The sequence below is a fragment of the Ixodes scapularis genome, unplaced genomic scaffold (genome assembly GCF_016920785.2).
Source record: "Ixodes scapularis isolate PalLabHiFi unplaced genomic scaffold, ASM1692078v2 PGA_scaffold11__112_contigs__length_91849675, whole genome shotgun sequence".
NCBI classification, from domain to species: domain Eukaryota; kingdom Metazoa; phylum Arthropoda; class Arachnida; order Ixodida; family Ixodidae; genus Ixodes; species Ixodes scapularis.
Genome location: NW_024609837.1, coordinates 4,228,723 through 4,245,533, shown reverse-complemented (window position 1 = coordinate 4,245,533; position 16,811 = coordinate 4,228,723). Strand labels below are relative to the sequence as shown.

The window sequence follows — 16,811 nt, the reverse complement described above, 5'->3', positions numbered from 1 at the left end:
TGCTGCGATACAATTAGCAAGTGTATAAACAGCACATGATAATAAATGTGTTAACAAAGCCTAGGTTCGTGGTGTGTGTGTTAATAAATTTCCACTCGCCCCCCCCCCCCCCCCCCCCTCTCCCCCTTCCCCGCCTCCAGTGTCCCGCATTTCGCTAGCAGAAAGGTGGTCACCCTAGTGGCACGTGTCTTACGCGCCATGCGCGTTTCCACAACAGTGGTTGAAAAGAAAAAAAGGCCTTTATCAAGGTGCTTTATACCCTTGTCAGACGGCGTTCTAAAGACCCTGAAAATCAATCGGGTACTTCTGAGGAACCGTTCAAGAAAGACGAAGTTTCTCCGTGGCTGTTTTCAGGCGCTCCATTACCTTTGCCCGTCTTTTCACCCCCACGTCACAAGTATAAGATGTTTCCATCGTTCATTCCCGAGTTCACAGGACTTAAAGCTTGGTCGCGTCACTGGAATGGTGGGGCGCGTTCAGAATCCGCAAAAAGGCACGTAGGGCATAATTACTAAACTTATCAACTTTTTTTTTTTTTTTTTTTTTTTTATTTTAATGTACAAAGGTTTCGAGTTTCAAAGAGCTCCGTTCGGTCGGTGTCTTTGGTTATCTTTATGTGTGAAGTCGATGCATCGCCATGGGGGACACGTTACCCCCGTTCAAAGGTAGGTGGTACCGTAATTACGTGGTAAATACCATGCATTCTTTTTTTAGAACTTTAAAGGGCTTGACTGAGAAAACGAAGCTTTGTTTTACGGACCGCATAAATAGACTACGCATCGCAGAAACCTGAAACTTATCATTAATAGGACGCTAGCGGCGGCGATAAAATGCAAAATGATAAACCAGAAAAAAAAAAATTCTCCATGAGTCGACGTTTACCTAGGCCGAATATTCGTCAGTACAAACAATGGCTAGTGGGCGCCTGTCTGGGTCATCTATTCCAATAAAAACGTCAAAAAAAAAAATCTTTTTTTTTTTTTTTTACAAATTGGCTTTTTTGAAATAAATTTTACAGATGCCCACAATTGGATTTCTTGTTTTGACGAATACTCTTACGTTGCATGCGCTCAAGGAGAAATTTGTTTTTCCTAGCTATCTCATCTCTTGGTCATGATAACGTCATGTTCTCATGCAAGCTTTCGCATTCTATCACCATGCACATATTCACGGAGTTTTAGCTTTCTGCGGTGCGTAGTTTATTTATCCGTGCCGAAAACCAAGGTTTCACCTTTTTAGTCGAACCCTGTAGACGTAGTACTGCGCCATGGTCACGGGCACATGGGCCATGCGGCGTGTCCCCAGCCAGAAAGCTAACAGCAAAAAACTCTACCCGGTGTACCAAACTGCAGCCAGGCTCTTTAACTCTACCGCAAAAATCGGTTTCTTAACGTATCGCGTTACGATTTTGTGCAGCGTTGCCCACAGGTGGTTCATTTTTTTTCTATAAAATTTGCAAAGGGCAAACTTACCTGAAGAAAAAGTAAAACAAAGAAACAAAGAAACAATTGGGCGCCATATGGTTTGAAGACCGGTAGCTTCGCTGCGTTTTCATGGGAATTAAGCCGTTTTCTTTTTTTACTTTTTCCTCGGGTAAGCTCGCTCTTTGAAAATTTCATAGAAAAACTGCACCACCTGTGATCAACACTAGACAAAATCGTAACGCGATTGGTTAAGACACCGATTTTTGCGGTCGATTTAAAGAGCCTGGCCGCTATATGGGACACCCGGTATACGCATGAGTGATTTCACTTCGTCTCGTCTCTTCTCAGCACACAGAATTCAGAGGAGGGCAGCCAGCAGTGGGTGGACAGTGCAGACGTGGTGGTCATTGGTGGTGGCGCCGTCGGTACCAGCGTTGCCTACCACCTCGCCAGGTTTGGTGTCAAGAAGGTGGTCTTGCTTGAGAAATCGGAACTCACCGCTGGATCTACCTGGCATGCCGTCAGTTGCTCATTTATTCATACCCCCGTTAAAATTTATATATAGCCACCATCTATGGACACCTTTCGAAAGTCACGTGCCGGTTATTAGAAGGGCTGAACCACCGCACAATGGCGGAACAACGGACATTCTGGAACGTGCAAGTCATTCGATAAGATAGCGAACGTAGGAGCACGACCACCGCTAGGAACCGACAAACCAATCAAACAGCGTCGAAAGTGCAACGTCCCTGCAATCACCACCTTTTTCCGTGGGTGCATTTTGGGATTCTAATCTAAGAAAACAATAAAGTTTGCCGTGACATTGTGGTTTTAGTCCGCCATTGTGCAGGGATCGCAAAGCTGCCAACAGAGGGCAGTCTTTCGAAAGGGGTCTCGTCGCCTGCTTCTTGCACGGGAGTCGTGGTGACGTCAGAACGACGCCGAGCTCTTATTGGCTGATTGAAAAAAACAATAGTGGGTAGATCTCAATGCTAGATGCTTTGAAGTCTACCCACTATTTTTTTTTTTTTTTTTTCAATCAGCCAATAAGGGCGCGGCGTCGTTCTTACGTCACCGCCACTCCTGCGCAAAAAGCAGACGACATGTTCTGACTTTCGAGCTTGCGCAGTAGTTTGTGGAATATCAGACGCCGCGCATGCAGCTCAATGACTCGGCATTTTTGGCCAGGGTGATAAGCACTGGAAAGGTGCGTACGGCACAAATAATTTAGCGCCGACTAGTCATAAATTTATTTCTCGCAATTTGGATACTATTGCGAAGTTTGATATATATCCTTGTCTTATATTCGTTGCATTGCGTTTAATCTGTAGGACATTAAATTAAAAGTAAGAAGAGGCCACGTGCATTAATTAAGGTGAAATTCCTCATAACTGCTGGTACTCACAAATGTCATTTGTTCAATTTCCCTTGTGTTTCTATCATGAACAGTTTCAATTTCGCAACCTCATTCTTGTTTTTTTTTTGTTTTTTTTTTTTTTAGCGCGAACGGTAAGTGTTCGGAATGCAGACATGGAAATTGAAGATTGGGAGAGTTTGTTTAAGTTGCGTTGAATGTTATTTTGTATATAAGTATGCCACTTGTGTGTCTTCAACGAAAAATAATGATGATGATGATGAATGTGTTGCCTTTTCTATTAAACAACGCTCAATATGTATTTTGCAGGCTGGTCTTCTGGCATTGTACAACCCTGGAATCAACATGAAGAAGATTCACTACAACAGCATCAACTTCTTCACTCAGCTTGAGCAGGACACAAAACGGGTGTGTTTAGAAATAAGAACTGAGACTTTTTTTTTTAATTAATAGTATCTAGAAGGCCATGCAACATGTAACATGCAAACACAGTTCCCTAAAACTCTCTACAATCGTTTCGCTCCAGTCCTATGACACGAACCTCGGTGACTTTTGTACGCAGGATCTGAGCTTTCACCGTCCTGGGAGCCTCCGACTGGCCTCCAGTCCGACGCGGATGGACGAATTCCGCTACCAGATGCAGCGGCAGGGCTGGCACGACGCCCCGCAGAAACTGGTCAGCCCCGACGAGGTCAAGCAACTCGTGCCACTGCTTGACGTCGACAAGGCAGGGGTAAGGAACCCTGACACCTGTTTCCCAAATGGGTGCTGCCACCTGAACACGCGACTAGGTTCTTGACCAGAAAGTGACTAGAAAACATCGCGCTCGCAAGTGTTCTCCCACCCGTTTGACACCCAAAAAAGTCAGCGCTTCCCCCCGTTTGGCTTATTGAGATGCTGCGACCAAGATATACGGCTCCTCCGAAGTTCGTTCTTGTACCCATCGTAGATTATTTTAGGCCCCGGAGGTGATACAAAGAAGCCATCTTCTCTCTCTACTGGGCCGGAAGGAAGGAGAGAGTGTTCCAAATTCCTTTACCGGTATTTCTGGAAAAAGTTTAATTCAATATCACGGGCGTGCACGTACCCGGGATCGTCAATCTGGTCCAGTTTGCTGATAAATGCGGTTATCTCTCCCGGGCGGTTAAAATAGCCCCAAGAAGAGAGGACGTGACCGGCTCCGTGTGGAGAAAGTAGGGAGTTTTAGCAGGTCGTTTCCACACGAACGGTTCGCCCTCGAACGAATCCGCGACGCCACTGCGCATGCGCGCGCGAGTCGTTCGGGAAGTCGGGAGGCTCCTCTCGTTCGTTTCTCCCATTCCGGCCGCTGGAGTCGTCACCGCAACGCAGCCAGCACCGTTCACGACTCGGGTAAAAAAAAAGATGGCGGTCGGTTCAGCGACCGCCTTCGCCGACCCAACCGAGCGTTAGGCTTAGGACACCGGGAGGTGATTTGCCGTCCTGTTAGTCTGCTTCAATTGAGAGGTTGAACCAAATCATTTCGAGGACTGCTCACAATGGTAAGCGATCGTGAATGCTGTAAACTGCGCATGCTAGTAAATTTTTGCGATCTGCGGGCAGACTAGCTGCCGTGGCGACCGCGAGCAGACGAAATGATTTGGTTTGACGGCACACAACGTGAACGATCGTTCAAGTTCAAGAAGACGGAGACACACCACATACCTTTACGGTCGTTCAGACACCTTTTACTCTATCTAGCTTCGGAGTTCTTGAAATTCCGACCGGCAAATGTTACGTCGGCCGTCTTGTTTACATCAGTCGTACGCCGGAAACACGAGCCGCCACCACGGTGTCCGCCACCGTCGGCCCGGATTTACACGTTGCAGAATGTTTCACATGTTTACTAGAAGATGGCGCCACCATTAAGCACTATCATCATCATCGTTTACACGGTCGCGCCACTTTTACGATTCGCTAAAGTATGTGAAATTTGACGTACGGTTTCACGGAACGGACCAGCTGTACCGTTCGTGATTTCGGAACCGTGTGCTTGAAAAACGACTCGCTAAAACTCCCTAGTATCTAGCAATCAAGCCGATTCCGCTCAGCGGATGTAAGCCATGCCTTCCGTTTTTCTTTGATTCTCGCTTAACATGATCTTTACCAGAAATATAACTTTACATACCGCTCCTAAAGTACGCGACCGCGATTTATTTCACTCACATTTCAAGCCTGTTCGCCCTCTTTCTGCGCACAAAGTCGGACTTGAAGAACCGAACGCAAGGAAACCTTTAGTTTTTAGGGAGCCGGCCACGTGAGTTCAAAATCCCTCTTGCAGCTAACCGCCGGGAGGGATACCCGCGTTCACCAGAAAACCGGCCCCAGGGGGAGGGGATAAACAGGAGGGGATTAGGATTAGTCTGTGAAGGCAAGTGTACAAATCACCGGCAAGGTACATAATTTTAGAATAAACACAACAACCACAGCTTGTGTTTTCTTCTTCTTTTTTTTTTTTTTTTTTACCCAGGAAAACGAAGTTGAAAGTATGACCTTCAATCTTCATCAGTGAACACTATATTTAAAAAATCTCCGTCGTTGAAGTAAAATATGACTCTGTGATTGAGCAAGTTTCCATGAACAGCGGGAAGCGACCATCATTTTTTTTTTTGCAGGAGACGCAGCAGCATGCAGCAGCGCATGCGCCATTGTTCTTCGCGCATGCGCTGTTGTGCATCTCTCTCGGCAGCTCGGATGCTGCCGGGGGAAAAGCATAAATATTGTGTTATTATTTTTTAAAGGATATATCTTTATACTCGCGTCTTATCCAAGCAGATGTAAGAAAATAAGAAAAAAATTTTTGAAAAAATGTGATAAGCGAGTGCAGGTGCAGTGTCCCTTTAGGACGCAAAGACCAGAGTTGAAAGTGATACATGATCTAAAGAATAATCAATAAATGGTTCTTTGTTCTAGATTTTATTTTTTGGCATAAATATTGCATGACCATTTTTTTTTTCTAAATTTTCATGGGAAAACAAATTTTTTTACATACATGTCGTAACCAAGCTGTTATAAAAAAAACATCTTCTGTGAGGGTGCCGCGTTCCTTTCAGTGAAGACCACGATTAACAGTGCTATTTTAAATTTATAGATGGCCGAGAACTTAATTAATACATTATGCTTTGTTCTTGGGCAAAGACCCAATTTTATCCAGTACTAGCAACCGGAGCATCTTTTATCGAAACATATTTCACCCTTCCCTTCCAAAAGGGGGAAATATGGTCTTTCGAGTCGCAGTCTTGTATAGGGATGTCGCGAACCACCCCAAGTTCGATTTCGAAAGGTTTCGATATTTGCGAAGCGAACTGAGGTTCGATTTCGAAAAATTTCGATTTTTTCGTACCGACCGAGGTTCGAATTCGAAAAATTCGCAACTTTCGATCACAGTGGAGTTTCGAATTCGAAAAGTTCGAAGCTTTCACGGTTTCTAAAATTTCGGATTCGAATATTTCGAATATTTTTTTTACTGCAGGTTCGATAAATTCGAAGATTTCGAAATTCTTTGGAAATAAAATTCGAAAACTTCGAACGCTTCGAATTTTTATAGACATAAAGTTCGAACAATTCAAAGTTTTCGAATTTCTTTCTGCATAAAGTTCGAAAAGTTCGAAGGTTTCGATTCTCTTTTAACGCTAAATTCGAAAAAAAAAAAAAAAAACTTCGAAGATTTTGAATTTTTTTCTAGTCCAAGTTTTCAAAGTTCGAAGTCCGGTTTTCAAGTTCCTCCACAGTTTGTTTCAAATAACGTTTTCACGACTCGCTGGTTTTCACAAAATCAAGTTTAAAAAAGTTAGGGTGTGATATCTAGATTCCGCGAAGTTGGTCATGCAATTAAATGAGGCGACGAGTGTCCCGGATGTGCTGGAATATTTGCCAGTGCAGAGTGACGTGTGACATGGATCAGTAATTGTGACCGCCAGCCCGGAGTGGGGAAGGGGGGGGGGGGGGGGGGGTCTTTAACGTGCATCACGCAGTAGTGATCACACAAACGCACTGTTTTACGACACTCATCCAGTTCGAAACGGCCAGGGGCGGGCAGGTGGTTGAGGCTCAGAAAAACCTTGAATCGACCTGGCAAACTACCTCTCCACCCCTTGCACGTTGGTAGAAATCCGATCGATCGCCGCCCGAGTGACGCTGGCATATAGTAAATTAAGTTTCTAAATGTCCTGGAGGTTTATTTTCGGGGATGGAGGAATCGCCTCGCAAAAAGCACAGAAGCCGACACAACTCGAGGTCGAGGAGCGTTCTACCATACAAGTTGCGTCGGAAGAGGAAAAATGCAGGGGAAGGGGGGAGAGGGGGGCCTCCAGCCAGTCTTTTTTCCCTTCCAGATATTTTGGACCGTTAAAGAAAACAATACGGGGAAAAGGGCGTGATCGAGCGTATTTTAATCCGAAATTATTTATGCATATGTATAGCTACTGTCGCTCTTCACTGCATAAAAGATCGCGTAGATGGTCATTGTCGGAAGCTCGTTGTCAAAAGGCACTAGTCACATGCTTAGTGGTTCGGGAGTTCAAAGTTATGTCTTTTCGACCTAACTGTGCCATTAATGAACAAAATAAGCTTAACAATAAATGCGGATATAAAAAGATAGAGAAAAAAAAAAAAAACACTATCAAGAATTCGCCGGAAGTTTTGTATTCTTGCGTATTCAGAGGTTCAGAACTTCGAAACAAGTTTCTTTTACCAAGATGTGTACAGGCTAAAAGAAACACGTCCCAGGATCGTAAAGCGAAAAAAAAAAAAAAAAAAAGTTTTCTTTTAATGACGTGCTGAACTTGAACACTATTAGAAATCTTCTCCCATGAGTTAATTTATTCCTTAACGTGAAAAAACAATGAATACATTATTTTGTATTCTGCAGATGGCAATGATATGTACTGTCTGTGGTGTTAATTTAAATGCGATACCTCAAACAACTTAGACAAAAATAAATATCAAGTTTAGGGCATAATTGCATGTAGATACATGTTTGGACATTTCTTCGAAACTCACGTTGACTAACAATAATCACATCTTAAGACGGCACTTACCTAGGCTATCCATAGATCATTCTTAAAAAAGTATAACATCTCTACCACAAATAGCTTCGGTTACAGCGCGCTTCAAATCTGGCACAAACGATAATCATCAAAAACCCGTCGTCCTTCCTCGCCCCTTCGGAAATTTATTTCTTTAAAACTAAGCATGCCAGAACATTGAAACAAACGCCATTGTCTTTCGTAAGGAACGCAGCGCCGCATGTAAAAGTTCGAGAGAAAAAAAAAACTACGAATGTACCTCACTACTTGAATTCAAATGAAACCGTCCACTGGTCTTTCGAATTCGACGAACGTCGAACTTTTACCCTAAAAGTTCGAAGTTCGTCGAAATTCTGACTTTTCAGGATTCGAAAGTTTGAAACTTTTCGAATTCTCTTGATAAATAAGTTCGAAAGTTCGAAATTCATCGAATTTTTTGGTCAGTCAAGTTCGGAAGTTCGACAAGCATCGAACTTTGCAGCGCAATAAGTTCGAAAGTTCAAAAAAGATCGAATTTTTTAGCATAATAAGTTCGACGGTTTCGAAAAGCGTCGAACTTCTTAGCTCAACAAGTTCGAAATTTCGACTTCCGTCGAATTTTACGATGTAGACAATTAAAAAAATCGAAATCTTTCGAACCTTTCGAACCGCTTGATTCGATCATCGAAACTTCGATTCGAAAAAAGTTCGCGGCATCCCTAGTCTTGTAACTATTTTGACACAAAAACAAATCTGTCCTAATACAAGCGCAGCGACTGATTCAGTCTGAACAATGAGTCACTTATTTTTCGCATAATTTCTCGCTTGTAAAGTGCACTTTTTTTCTTTGTTTTTAACTTTCCTGGCTCTGACGTCACTCCGCTGCGGTGGCGCTGATGTCGGTGCGGCGCAGACGCTCCACCTCCCGCTAATCTGGTTTCTGCGCACGCGCAGTGCCCACACTCTGGTGTGGGCAAACGCGGACTTGATTACAAACACATTGTTGGTTGATACAACCTGAAAACTCCAAAATCTTGAAATTCTCCCAAAATAAAAAGAAAAGAAAAGAAAATAGGTGGTTTGTCGTACGGCCACTACCTTTGTGGCTTTTGTGGTGCTGCTTTCAAAATCAATACCCGGATGGATGGATGTTAATGGCTATACCCGTTATAACGGGTGGTAGCTTGCGCCACCTGGCCTAAGTGTAAAAAGACAAACATATGATTTCTCCCTCCCTTCTAAGCCAATTTTCTCCCCCTAACTATCACCCCTGGCCTGCTGCTCCTCTTCCCTCCATTACCGCGGCCTGGCAGTCTAGTATTCTAGCGAGAAGGTCTATCATATCATTGAGCTTGATCCAGGTGAAAATCGGTCAATCTGAAAGCTGGACAATGGAACTTGTCTCAGCTTTTCCTTTCCAATTTCCCTCCATCACTGACTGTCCAGGTGTTGGGAGGTCTGTACAATCCAGCCGACGGACACATCGACCCGTATTCCCTCACGATGGCAATGGCATCGGAGGCCAAGAAGTTTGGCGCCCGCATCTTCCAGCAGACGGGAGTGCGGGGCCTGAAGAGAAGGCACGGGGAGGACTCTTGGTCGGTCGAGACTGACCAGGGCACCGTGAGGGCCTCCAACGTGGTCAACTGTGCTGGTCAGTCACTCGCAGCTGATTGTGCTAATTGCCTGATTGATATTATGTAATTTGTTTACGAATGAGGACAACCATTATTTGCTTGCATGATTGCATAATTGATTTCTATTTATAAAAATTTAGTACAACCACTATTTGCATTTATTTTTGTAGCGATTAAATAATTTATTTGTTTATTAGCGAGGGATTAGCACAATCATTGTTAACTTACATGATTGTACTGATTAATTGATTTGTTTATAAAAAAACACTATAACCATTGTTTGCCTACATGATTTTAGCGATTGATTGATTGATTTAGTTAGAAACAAGTACATTTATTATTCGCTGATCTGATTGCTTATTTTTGTTCACGTCATTGGGTATTTAGTTTATTGGCAAACTGATTATTTGGTGTGTAAGCCAGTGGATAAAGGAGCTTGTATGTCAAATAAGCAGTAAATCTTATCAGACGCCGTAAAATACCGAGCATATACTTGAAAAACTGGGAGAAAGGGTCCGCGAATAAAAATGCACAGGGGCACAAGGTAGGTGGGCTTCACGGCGTTTGCTTTGACGCCTGCGTGTCAAGCTTCACCACTTTGCACCGGTGTTTTCGGAGAAGCGGATGACACGGAGGAGAATCTCGGTTAGCCAGAATGGCTTACCTTAGAAGGATAGGGGTGGGCGCTTGATCTGTTGTTTGCTTATTTTTAAAACGTTTCACTAGTTGTGTGGGTGTATGTTCACTGTAATATAGAGGTGTGCTCTGTATTTTGCGACATAATAAGAATTACAAATATACAGATGTGTAAATAGCAAGAAAGATGATTTAGTGGAAAACTGCCACAAAAATATATTATGTGCTGTCCTCGTTCAACCCTGTTAAAATTAATGTCTCCTTCGACTATTATATATATATAATCTTCACAAATACCTTGCATTTGAGTTCCTAGCGGACTTGTACACGTTACTGAAAAAAATTAACCGATTACAATTACAATTACTTCAATCTAAAAAGTAATTGATTACAATTACAATTACAGCCTCAAAAAAGTAATCAAAAACTTACTCTAAAGTAATCGATTACTTCCCAGGTTACTTTTAATAAAACTTTTTTTTTTTTATTACGGTAGCACATATACACATTTAGACAGGTGTTCTGCATTTATACATATCTTCTTTTTTTTTGTCCTCTACACCTTGTTGAGTTTCATCTGCAGTTGTATCTCGAAGTTTCCGTCGGTCATCCGCCAACGAATCATGGAGTCATGAACAGAGCTCCTAGTTTCAATTGGCAGAGTTCATGGAGGGATATTATTCAGGAACAAATATTATTGATGGAGACATAATTTTGACAAACTCAATGAAATGTGCTATACAAGAACTAAGAATATAAATGTTTAAAAGTGATACCCCCTAAACCAGTCAAAAACTTGTAGGAGCATGCTCATGAATTTGAATACAAACTGTTTCCTCGTCAAAAGCCAAAAACAGTCCAAAGACATGTACAAGGATGAGAAGGTAGACGAACAACAGCGCTGCTGGAAATATGCGTAGAAAAGTAGAAAACTAGAGCTTGTCACCTAAAGCTGCCGAGCGAAACTTTCTAAGCATCCCAAAAATTTAGAGTGTTATAATTAAACATTTTAAAAATGCCCAGTAAAATGATCAACATAACAAAAAAGCATGTTACCTTTATGTGCGTATGCATGTTGGAGTTGGTCGCCCTTGAACATAAAAGAATCTTGAGTAGTGGCCGACAAAGCAAACACTCGAACAACACATTGATTTTATCGTTCATTTTTATAACAACGAGAACAGCACGTCACCTCCGACATGTGCAAAAAATGTATTGTTAATTGGATACATCAATTTCCTCTGAAGAGGAGTTGAAAACAACAGGATACAAGAAAAAATAAATAAAAAAAATAAAAAAGACAGCGGGCCAACAGTGAATGCTATGACCACTCAGAGCCAATCCAAGGCCGTGTGGGCGTCACGTTCAGAGCTGGCCAAATTACTCATATTTTGTAATTAAATTACATTACTAATTACTTTGCTGAAAATTGCTGAAATGTAATTAAATTACATTACAAATAACCACAGCCAGAAAGTAATTAATTACCATTACAAATTACTTTTAAAAGTAATGACATTACTTTCGCACTACTTTTGTATACTTTTAAATATAAAGGAAGCCGCCTCGGTGGCTCCGAGGCGAGAGCGCTGGCCTACGGATTCCCATGTGGCGGGTTCCATTCCCGGCCGAGGTGCCCGCAATCTGACGGAGGCTCATTGCGGAGGAGGCGCCGTGTAACCGAGCTTTCGGTTGCACGTCAAAAGATCCCCAGGTGGTCCAAATTAATCCTCAGTCCTCCGCTGGGGCGTGCCAAATGCCCGTCGTTGGTTTGGCACGTAAAACCCCCAAATTTGACTTAAATATAAAGGAGCTATTGATAACTGCCTTTTACAGATAACTTTATTTACATTATTTACACAGTTCATGGCACACAGCTAGAACTCTCTGTTGCATGTTTACCGATGGACAGAGGAACGCACGCGACTGATCCGTTTCCCACCCCAACCCGGACAACTATTTTTGGAGATGACTGAGGACCCTACGCGGATTATCTCTGGGAGGGGGAGAACAATTTTCATTGTTCGCAAAATCGCGTCGAGGGCCGTTCCACCAGGGGCCATAGTTCTACCTACTTCCCCTCCTTCGCTTCCCGAGAATGTCGAGCAGAAAAGCTCGAATGGAAGGCACTTACCAGCCCTATTTCTCACAGTGGAAGATAACACAGAGAGGGTACACAGTATGCATCAGAAAAAGTAAGCGGAAACTTTCAAGATGGGCCAGAAAACGTCGAATGCAAAACCGCAAAACATAGGTAGAGAATCGCGCTGAGCGGGTTTTCACAGTTCAAGAGAGTGGCAGAAAATGTCTAGCTGATAGCGCGCGCGAGAGTCGCACCAGCCGCATTAGCATCAGCAACATAGCGGCGGCCAAAGAGCGTTTTTGGAAAGGTGTAGAGGAAAAAGTAAAATAAAAAGAAAAGCGCTCTTGTGTATTGTGGACAAAAACAATATGCCTGGTGCGAAAAAGTAATTAGGTAATTTAATTACAATTACCGTCGCTGGAGTAATTCATTACATTACTAAATTACCTGCTACAAAAAGTAATGAATTACATTACTAATTACTGGAACAAGTAATTAAATTACTGTAATTTCATTACAGTAATTGCATTACTGCCAGCTCTGGTCACGTTACCTTGGATAGGGGGCACAGCGACACGACACGCGGAAAGCGTATCACTGACTACCTCCACAGAGCGGGATTGGCTGGGATAGCTTGTAGGGCGTCCGCTGCATCCGGACATAAGGTGAAGCGGAGTATAGAAATCGTCTAGATGCGAATCTTATATAAAAAGTAAGAAAAAAAAAAAGAAAGCCGTTTACAACTCCCCGTAACGCCAAATTAGAGCGCAGCTCTTGAGGCGAAGGAGGGGAAGGTACGGAGAGGAGGCTATGAGCCTCCTCCTCTCCTTCTCGCCTCCCATTTAGGAGAAAATTTTCCGATAAATTTAGCAGGGAAATTTTTTCCCGCTAGATTTAAAGGGGAGATTTTTACGCTAGATTTAGCGGGGAAATTTTTCCGCTAGATTTAGCAGGGAAATTTTTCCGCTAAATTTAGAGGGGAAAGTTTTTCCACTAGATTTAGCGGGGAAAAATTTTCCGCTACATTATTTTTCCCCTAAATCTAGCTAGAAAATTTTTTCGCTAAATCTAGTTGGGAAATTTTTCCGCTAAATCTAGCTGGGAAATTTTTCCGCTAGATCTAGCAGGGATGTTTTTTCTGCTAGATTTAGCGGGGAAAATTTTCCGAAAGATTTAGCGGGGAAATATTTCCGCTAAATCTAGCGGGGCAATTTTTTCTGCTAGATTTAGCGGGGAAATTTACGCATAATGCACCGCGCGGTACGCCGACGCCGCTCAAGTTGGAAACGGGCGCCTAAGAGCTGCGCTCTTAAAATCAGTAACAGGTTAAGAAAAGTTTATGAGGAAGAGAGGAGAAAGCAAACGCAAGCTTGGACTAGAGAGGCGGTATCTCCTTTCTGTTTCGTTTCAGGTCATTTTGGCGAACAGAACACACAACAGGCACGTAGCCAGGGAGGAGGCCCATGGGCCTGGCCCCCCTCCCCAAATCTTCCATTTTGCTGGAGCCTCCTCTCCCCCTTCCCCTCATACAGCATTTTGTCATGGGTGGCCCTCCCCCCCCTCCTGAAACAAAAACCTGGCTACGTGCCTGACACACAAACAACCTTTCGTGCCCGAGTCAGGCTGAAAGACTGAGCTCTCGGGTATTAAAGATAAAACGAAATTAAAGAAGAGACGCCTCGTGTACGGGGCGCTCAGGTTACGCGAAGCGGGGAACGGCTTGGTGTGAACGCGGTTTTCATTCTCCCTCAGGGACTTTGGAGCTTACGAGTGTCGGGGACTCCATCTGCTCTATCTTCCAAGGTTTCGTCTGCTTCCTCCTCTCCAGGTCGCAGATATTTCTTAACCTGTCCACCAGTTTTGCCCAGAACTGAGTGACTCTAGCACTTCTAAACCCTCTTGCAAAAAAATAAATAAATAAATAAATTGAGAAAATTGTAATGGGTAATTTTGTCATCAATTACAGCAAAGAAGTAATTAAATTACAAGGATCGTTACTCGTCAAAGGAAGTAATTGAAGCGTTACAAAATTACAGTAAAATGTAATCGATTACAAGTAATCCATTATTTGTAACGTGTTACGCACAAGTCTGGTTCCTAACAACCTGCTAAAGCAAATAGAATGCAAAAGGTCCCTAGAAATAGTTATACATTTTATTTACTTTTAATTCTAGCAAAGCCAGAGAGTTTCATATCCACAAATCGTAAAAGCTGAGTTATAACATTCTTTGCTAATAAAATTCTCTTTTAATAGGCTTCTGGGCCCACGAAGTCAACGCCCTTGCTGGTGTCGAGTTGCCACTGGTTCCAATTCACCACCAGTACTTCATCACAAACTCCGTTCCGGAGCTCCAAAAGACAAAGGTAGTGCAAAACATATTGTTCAAAATCTCATAACATGTTTCCTCTTTGAAATCTTCCAGGGAAAGAGTTCCTAGGGACATATTTTGAAGACACTAGGGATATTCTTTGATAACCCATGGACTAGGGAACACAAAACAGAAGCCCATATTTTGTTTTTAAATTTATGTAAGGTACTGGCTCCAGCACAACTTTTCTGATTCTGCTGGAGCCAATACTTGTTGTACCACCCAACCCGAGTCAACACCCGACCATGCCAAGTAATCACAAAATGAATGGTTCTTAGCAGTCTGCTGCATTTGGGTTATCACCATACCAATACTCAAATATACGAGTCATTACGTAAAGCGCCTTCAAAGGACTCAATTTTCCTTTGCTACAACTGCCTAGTTTGAAGGCAAAAGCCATACTTACTCAAATATATTGTACATAGATAGGGATGTGCGAATAGTGGTTTGAATCGAATAGCACAGCGCCATCCCTAGCTTCTGCACTGCTGAAAGAACCGGCCATCTTGGATTTCCCTTGCATTGTCAAGGGTATGAATGACGCAGCGCTTTTCGATTCGAGCCACTATTCGCACAACCTTATACATAGGGACAGATAAGAGAAATAGCTTTCTCTCTAAGGAGGTATCGGTATCTCCTAATAGACCGATCTCACCAGCCAGTTTGACTACACCACCGCTGTCACAATGCATCGAGAAAACTTTAGTCTTTCTGCGCGTGCGACAATCTGGCTGGAGCTCTGCGCGTGCAGGGCACGAACAATCTGGTGCACTGCCGATTGCCTCCTGTGAACTAAAGTTATGGCTGCCTCGCGCATGCGTCGAACGCTTGGTGAGATTGGTCTATTGAGCTCCTTGCCGCATGTCACTCGGTGTTGCAGAAGGAGTTCCCCGTGATTCGGCACCTGGAAGGGGGCTTCTACCTCCGCCAAGAAAGGGACGGAATGCTGGTCGGCCCTTACGAGCACCAGGACAAGATGCAGATCTGCGACGAGTGGGTCACGGATCGGGTGCCGCCTGGTGCGTTTCCGAGCTCATCAGTTTTGAACGACTGAAGACGAGCTACAGTCGCCGACAGAGTGAGAACGGCGGGGCGTGTCCATTGAACGCCCAGTCTTCAGCATGCGCTCCATGCCTTCCACCATTCTTTGGCTGTGCATGCGCACTCGTGGTTGCTTGAGATGCCGAAGCATTGTTGAAGGTAGAAAGCGTGATCGTGCTGAAGGCAGGACAACTGAAGCTCCTCCCTGCCGTTCTCACCTATGCTGTTCTAACTATAGTCCTTTCCAGGTTAAGGTAAGTAAGGCAAGCCCCTCCCACAAAGCTCTCTGCTCACTACGATTGGCCGATTCCTCCTCTCCACTCATCTCTTCTATAGGGCTGTAAACAGTGGCTTCAGATATATTTGGGAGATGGGGAGGGGGGGGAGACAACGGGAGGGGAGCAGAAGGATTTCCCTTCCCCTCCCTCAAGTCCTTTACTCAAAATGTCTGGGGGCGATCACCCCAGACATTTCCCCCTTTGTTTCTATGCCACTGACCTTAAAAGAATCTTGTTGAATCTAAAAAACCTAAATGGTGTCAATTACTGGCTTTTATGTCTTGCTTTAATATTGCAGAAAAACACGATGCAACATTCACTTCCCCTTCACCTTTCTGTTTGCTCACTCAGTGGGACTGTTGAACAGAGAGGTGATTTATTGTGTCCATATGTAAATAAAAAATTAATTAGGAATGTTCAAATTTATGACAATGGAATCAAGCTGTTTGTACTTATGGCACATACAGTATGAATTATACTTTTCAGTGTCATAGTCCTTTCAGATGAAATAAAATTTTCAGGACACTATCAGAATATAGTAAAACTATGTTTAGTGCACTGCAGAAGTTATATCACCTTTTGCTAACCTCTGAATGTTCATTTGTGTTTGTGCCTATAGAAATTGATTCATGTAAACACTCATCCTAGAGTCATAAAGCTATCAATTAAAAATGTAAAATGTAGACATAGTTGCGTGACTTCTCTAATGAAGTCACGTCACAGTTTTCTTTGTTCGACTAAACAGGCTTTGGGAAAGAACTTTTTACTCCGGACTTGGAGCGCCTTTCGGACCACATTGAGGCTGCCATGGAGCTGGTTCCAGCGTTGCATACTGCCCAGATACGGACCACGGTGTCTGGTCCCATCATGTACACGGCCGACTCGCTACCCTGCATCGGACCAATGCCCCACGCTCCGAATTTCTGGGTGGCTGTCGGTTTTGC

General features: G+C 43.4%; 1 protein-coding gene across 1 annotated transcript in view; it reads left to right on the top strand.

Moving 5' to 3' along the window:
• The window catches only part of LOC8023776 (dimethylglycine dehydrogenase, mitochondrial), a 42,484-nt gene that overhangs the window by 14,816 nt on the left and 10,857 nt on the right, over positions 1 to 16,811 (top strand). Inside the window, exons 2-8 of the mRNA XM_029968552.3 lie at positions 1,773 to 1,944; positions 3,109 to 3,207; positions 3,362 to 3,532; positions 9,270 to 9,477; positions 14,434 to 14,543; positions 15,429 to 15,567; positions 16,613 to 16,811. Coding sequence (XP_029824412.2) covers positions 1,773 to 1,944; positions 3,109 to 3,207; positions 3,362 to 3,532; positions 9,270 to 9,477; positions 14,434 to 14,543; positions 15,429 to 15,567; positions 16,613 to 16,811 — 1,098 coding nt within the window. The remainder of the gene's footprint in view (positions 1 to 1,772; positions 1,945 to 3,108; positions 3,208 to 3,361; positions 3,533 to 9,269; positions 9,478 to 14,433; positions 14,544 to 15,428; positions 15,568 to 16,612) is intronic.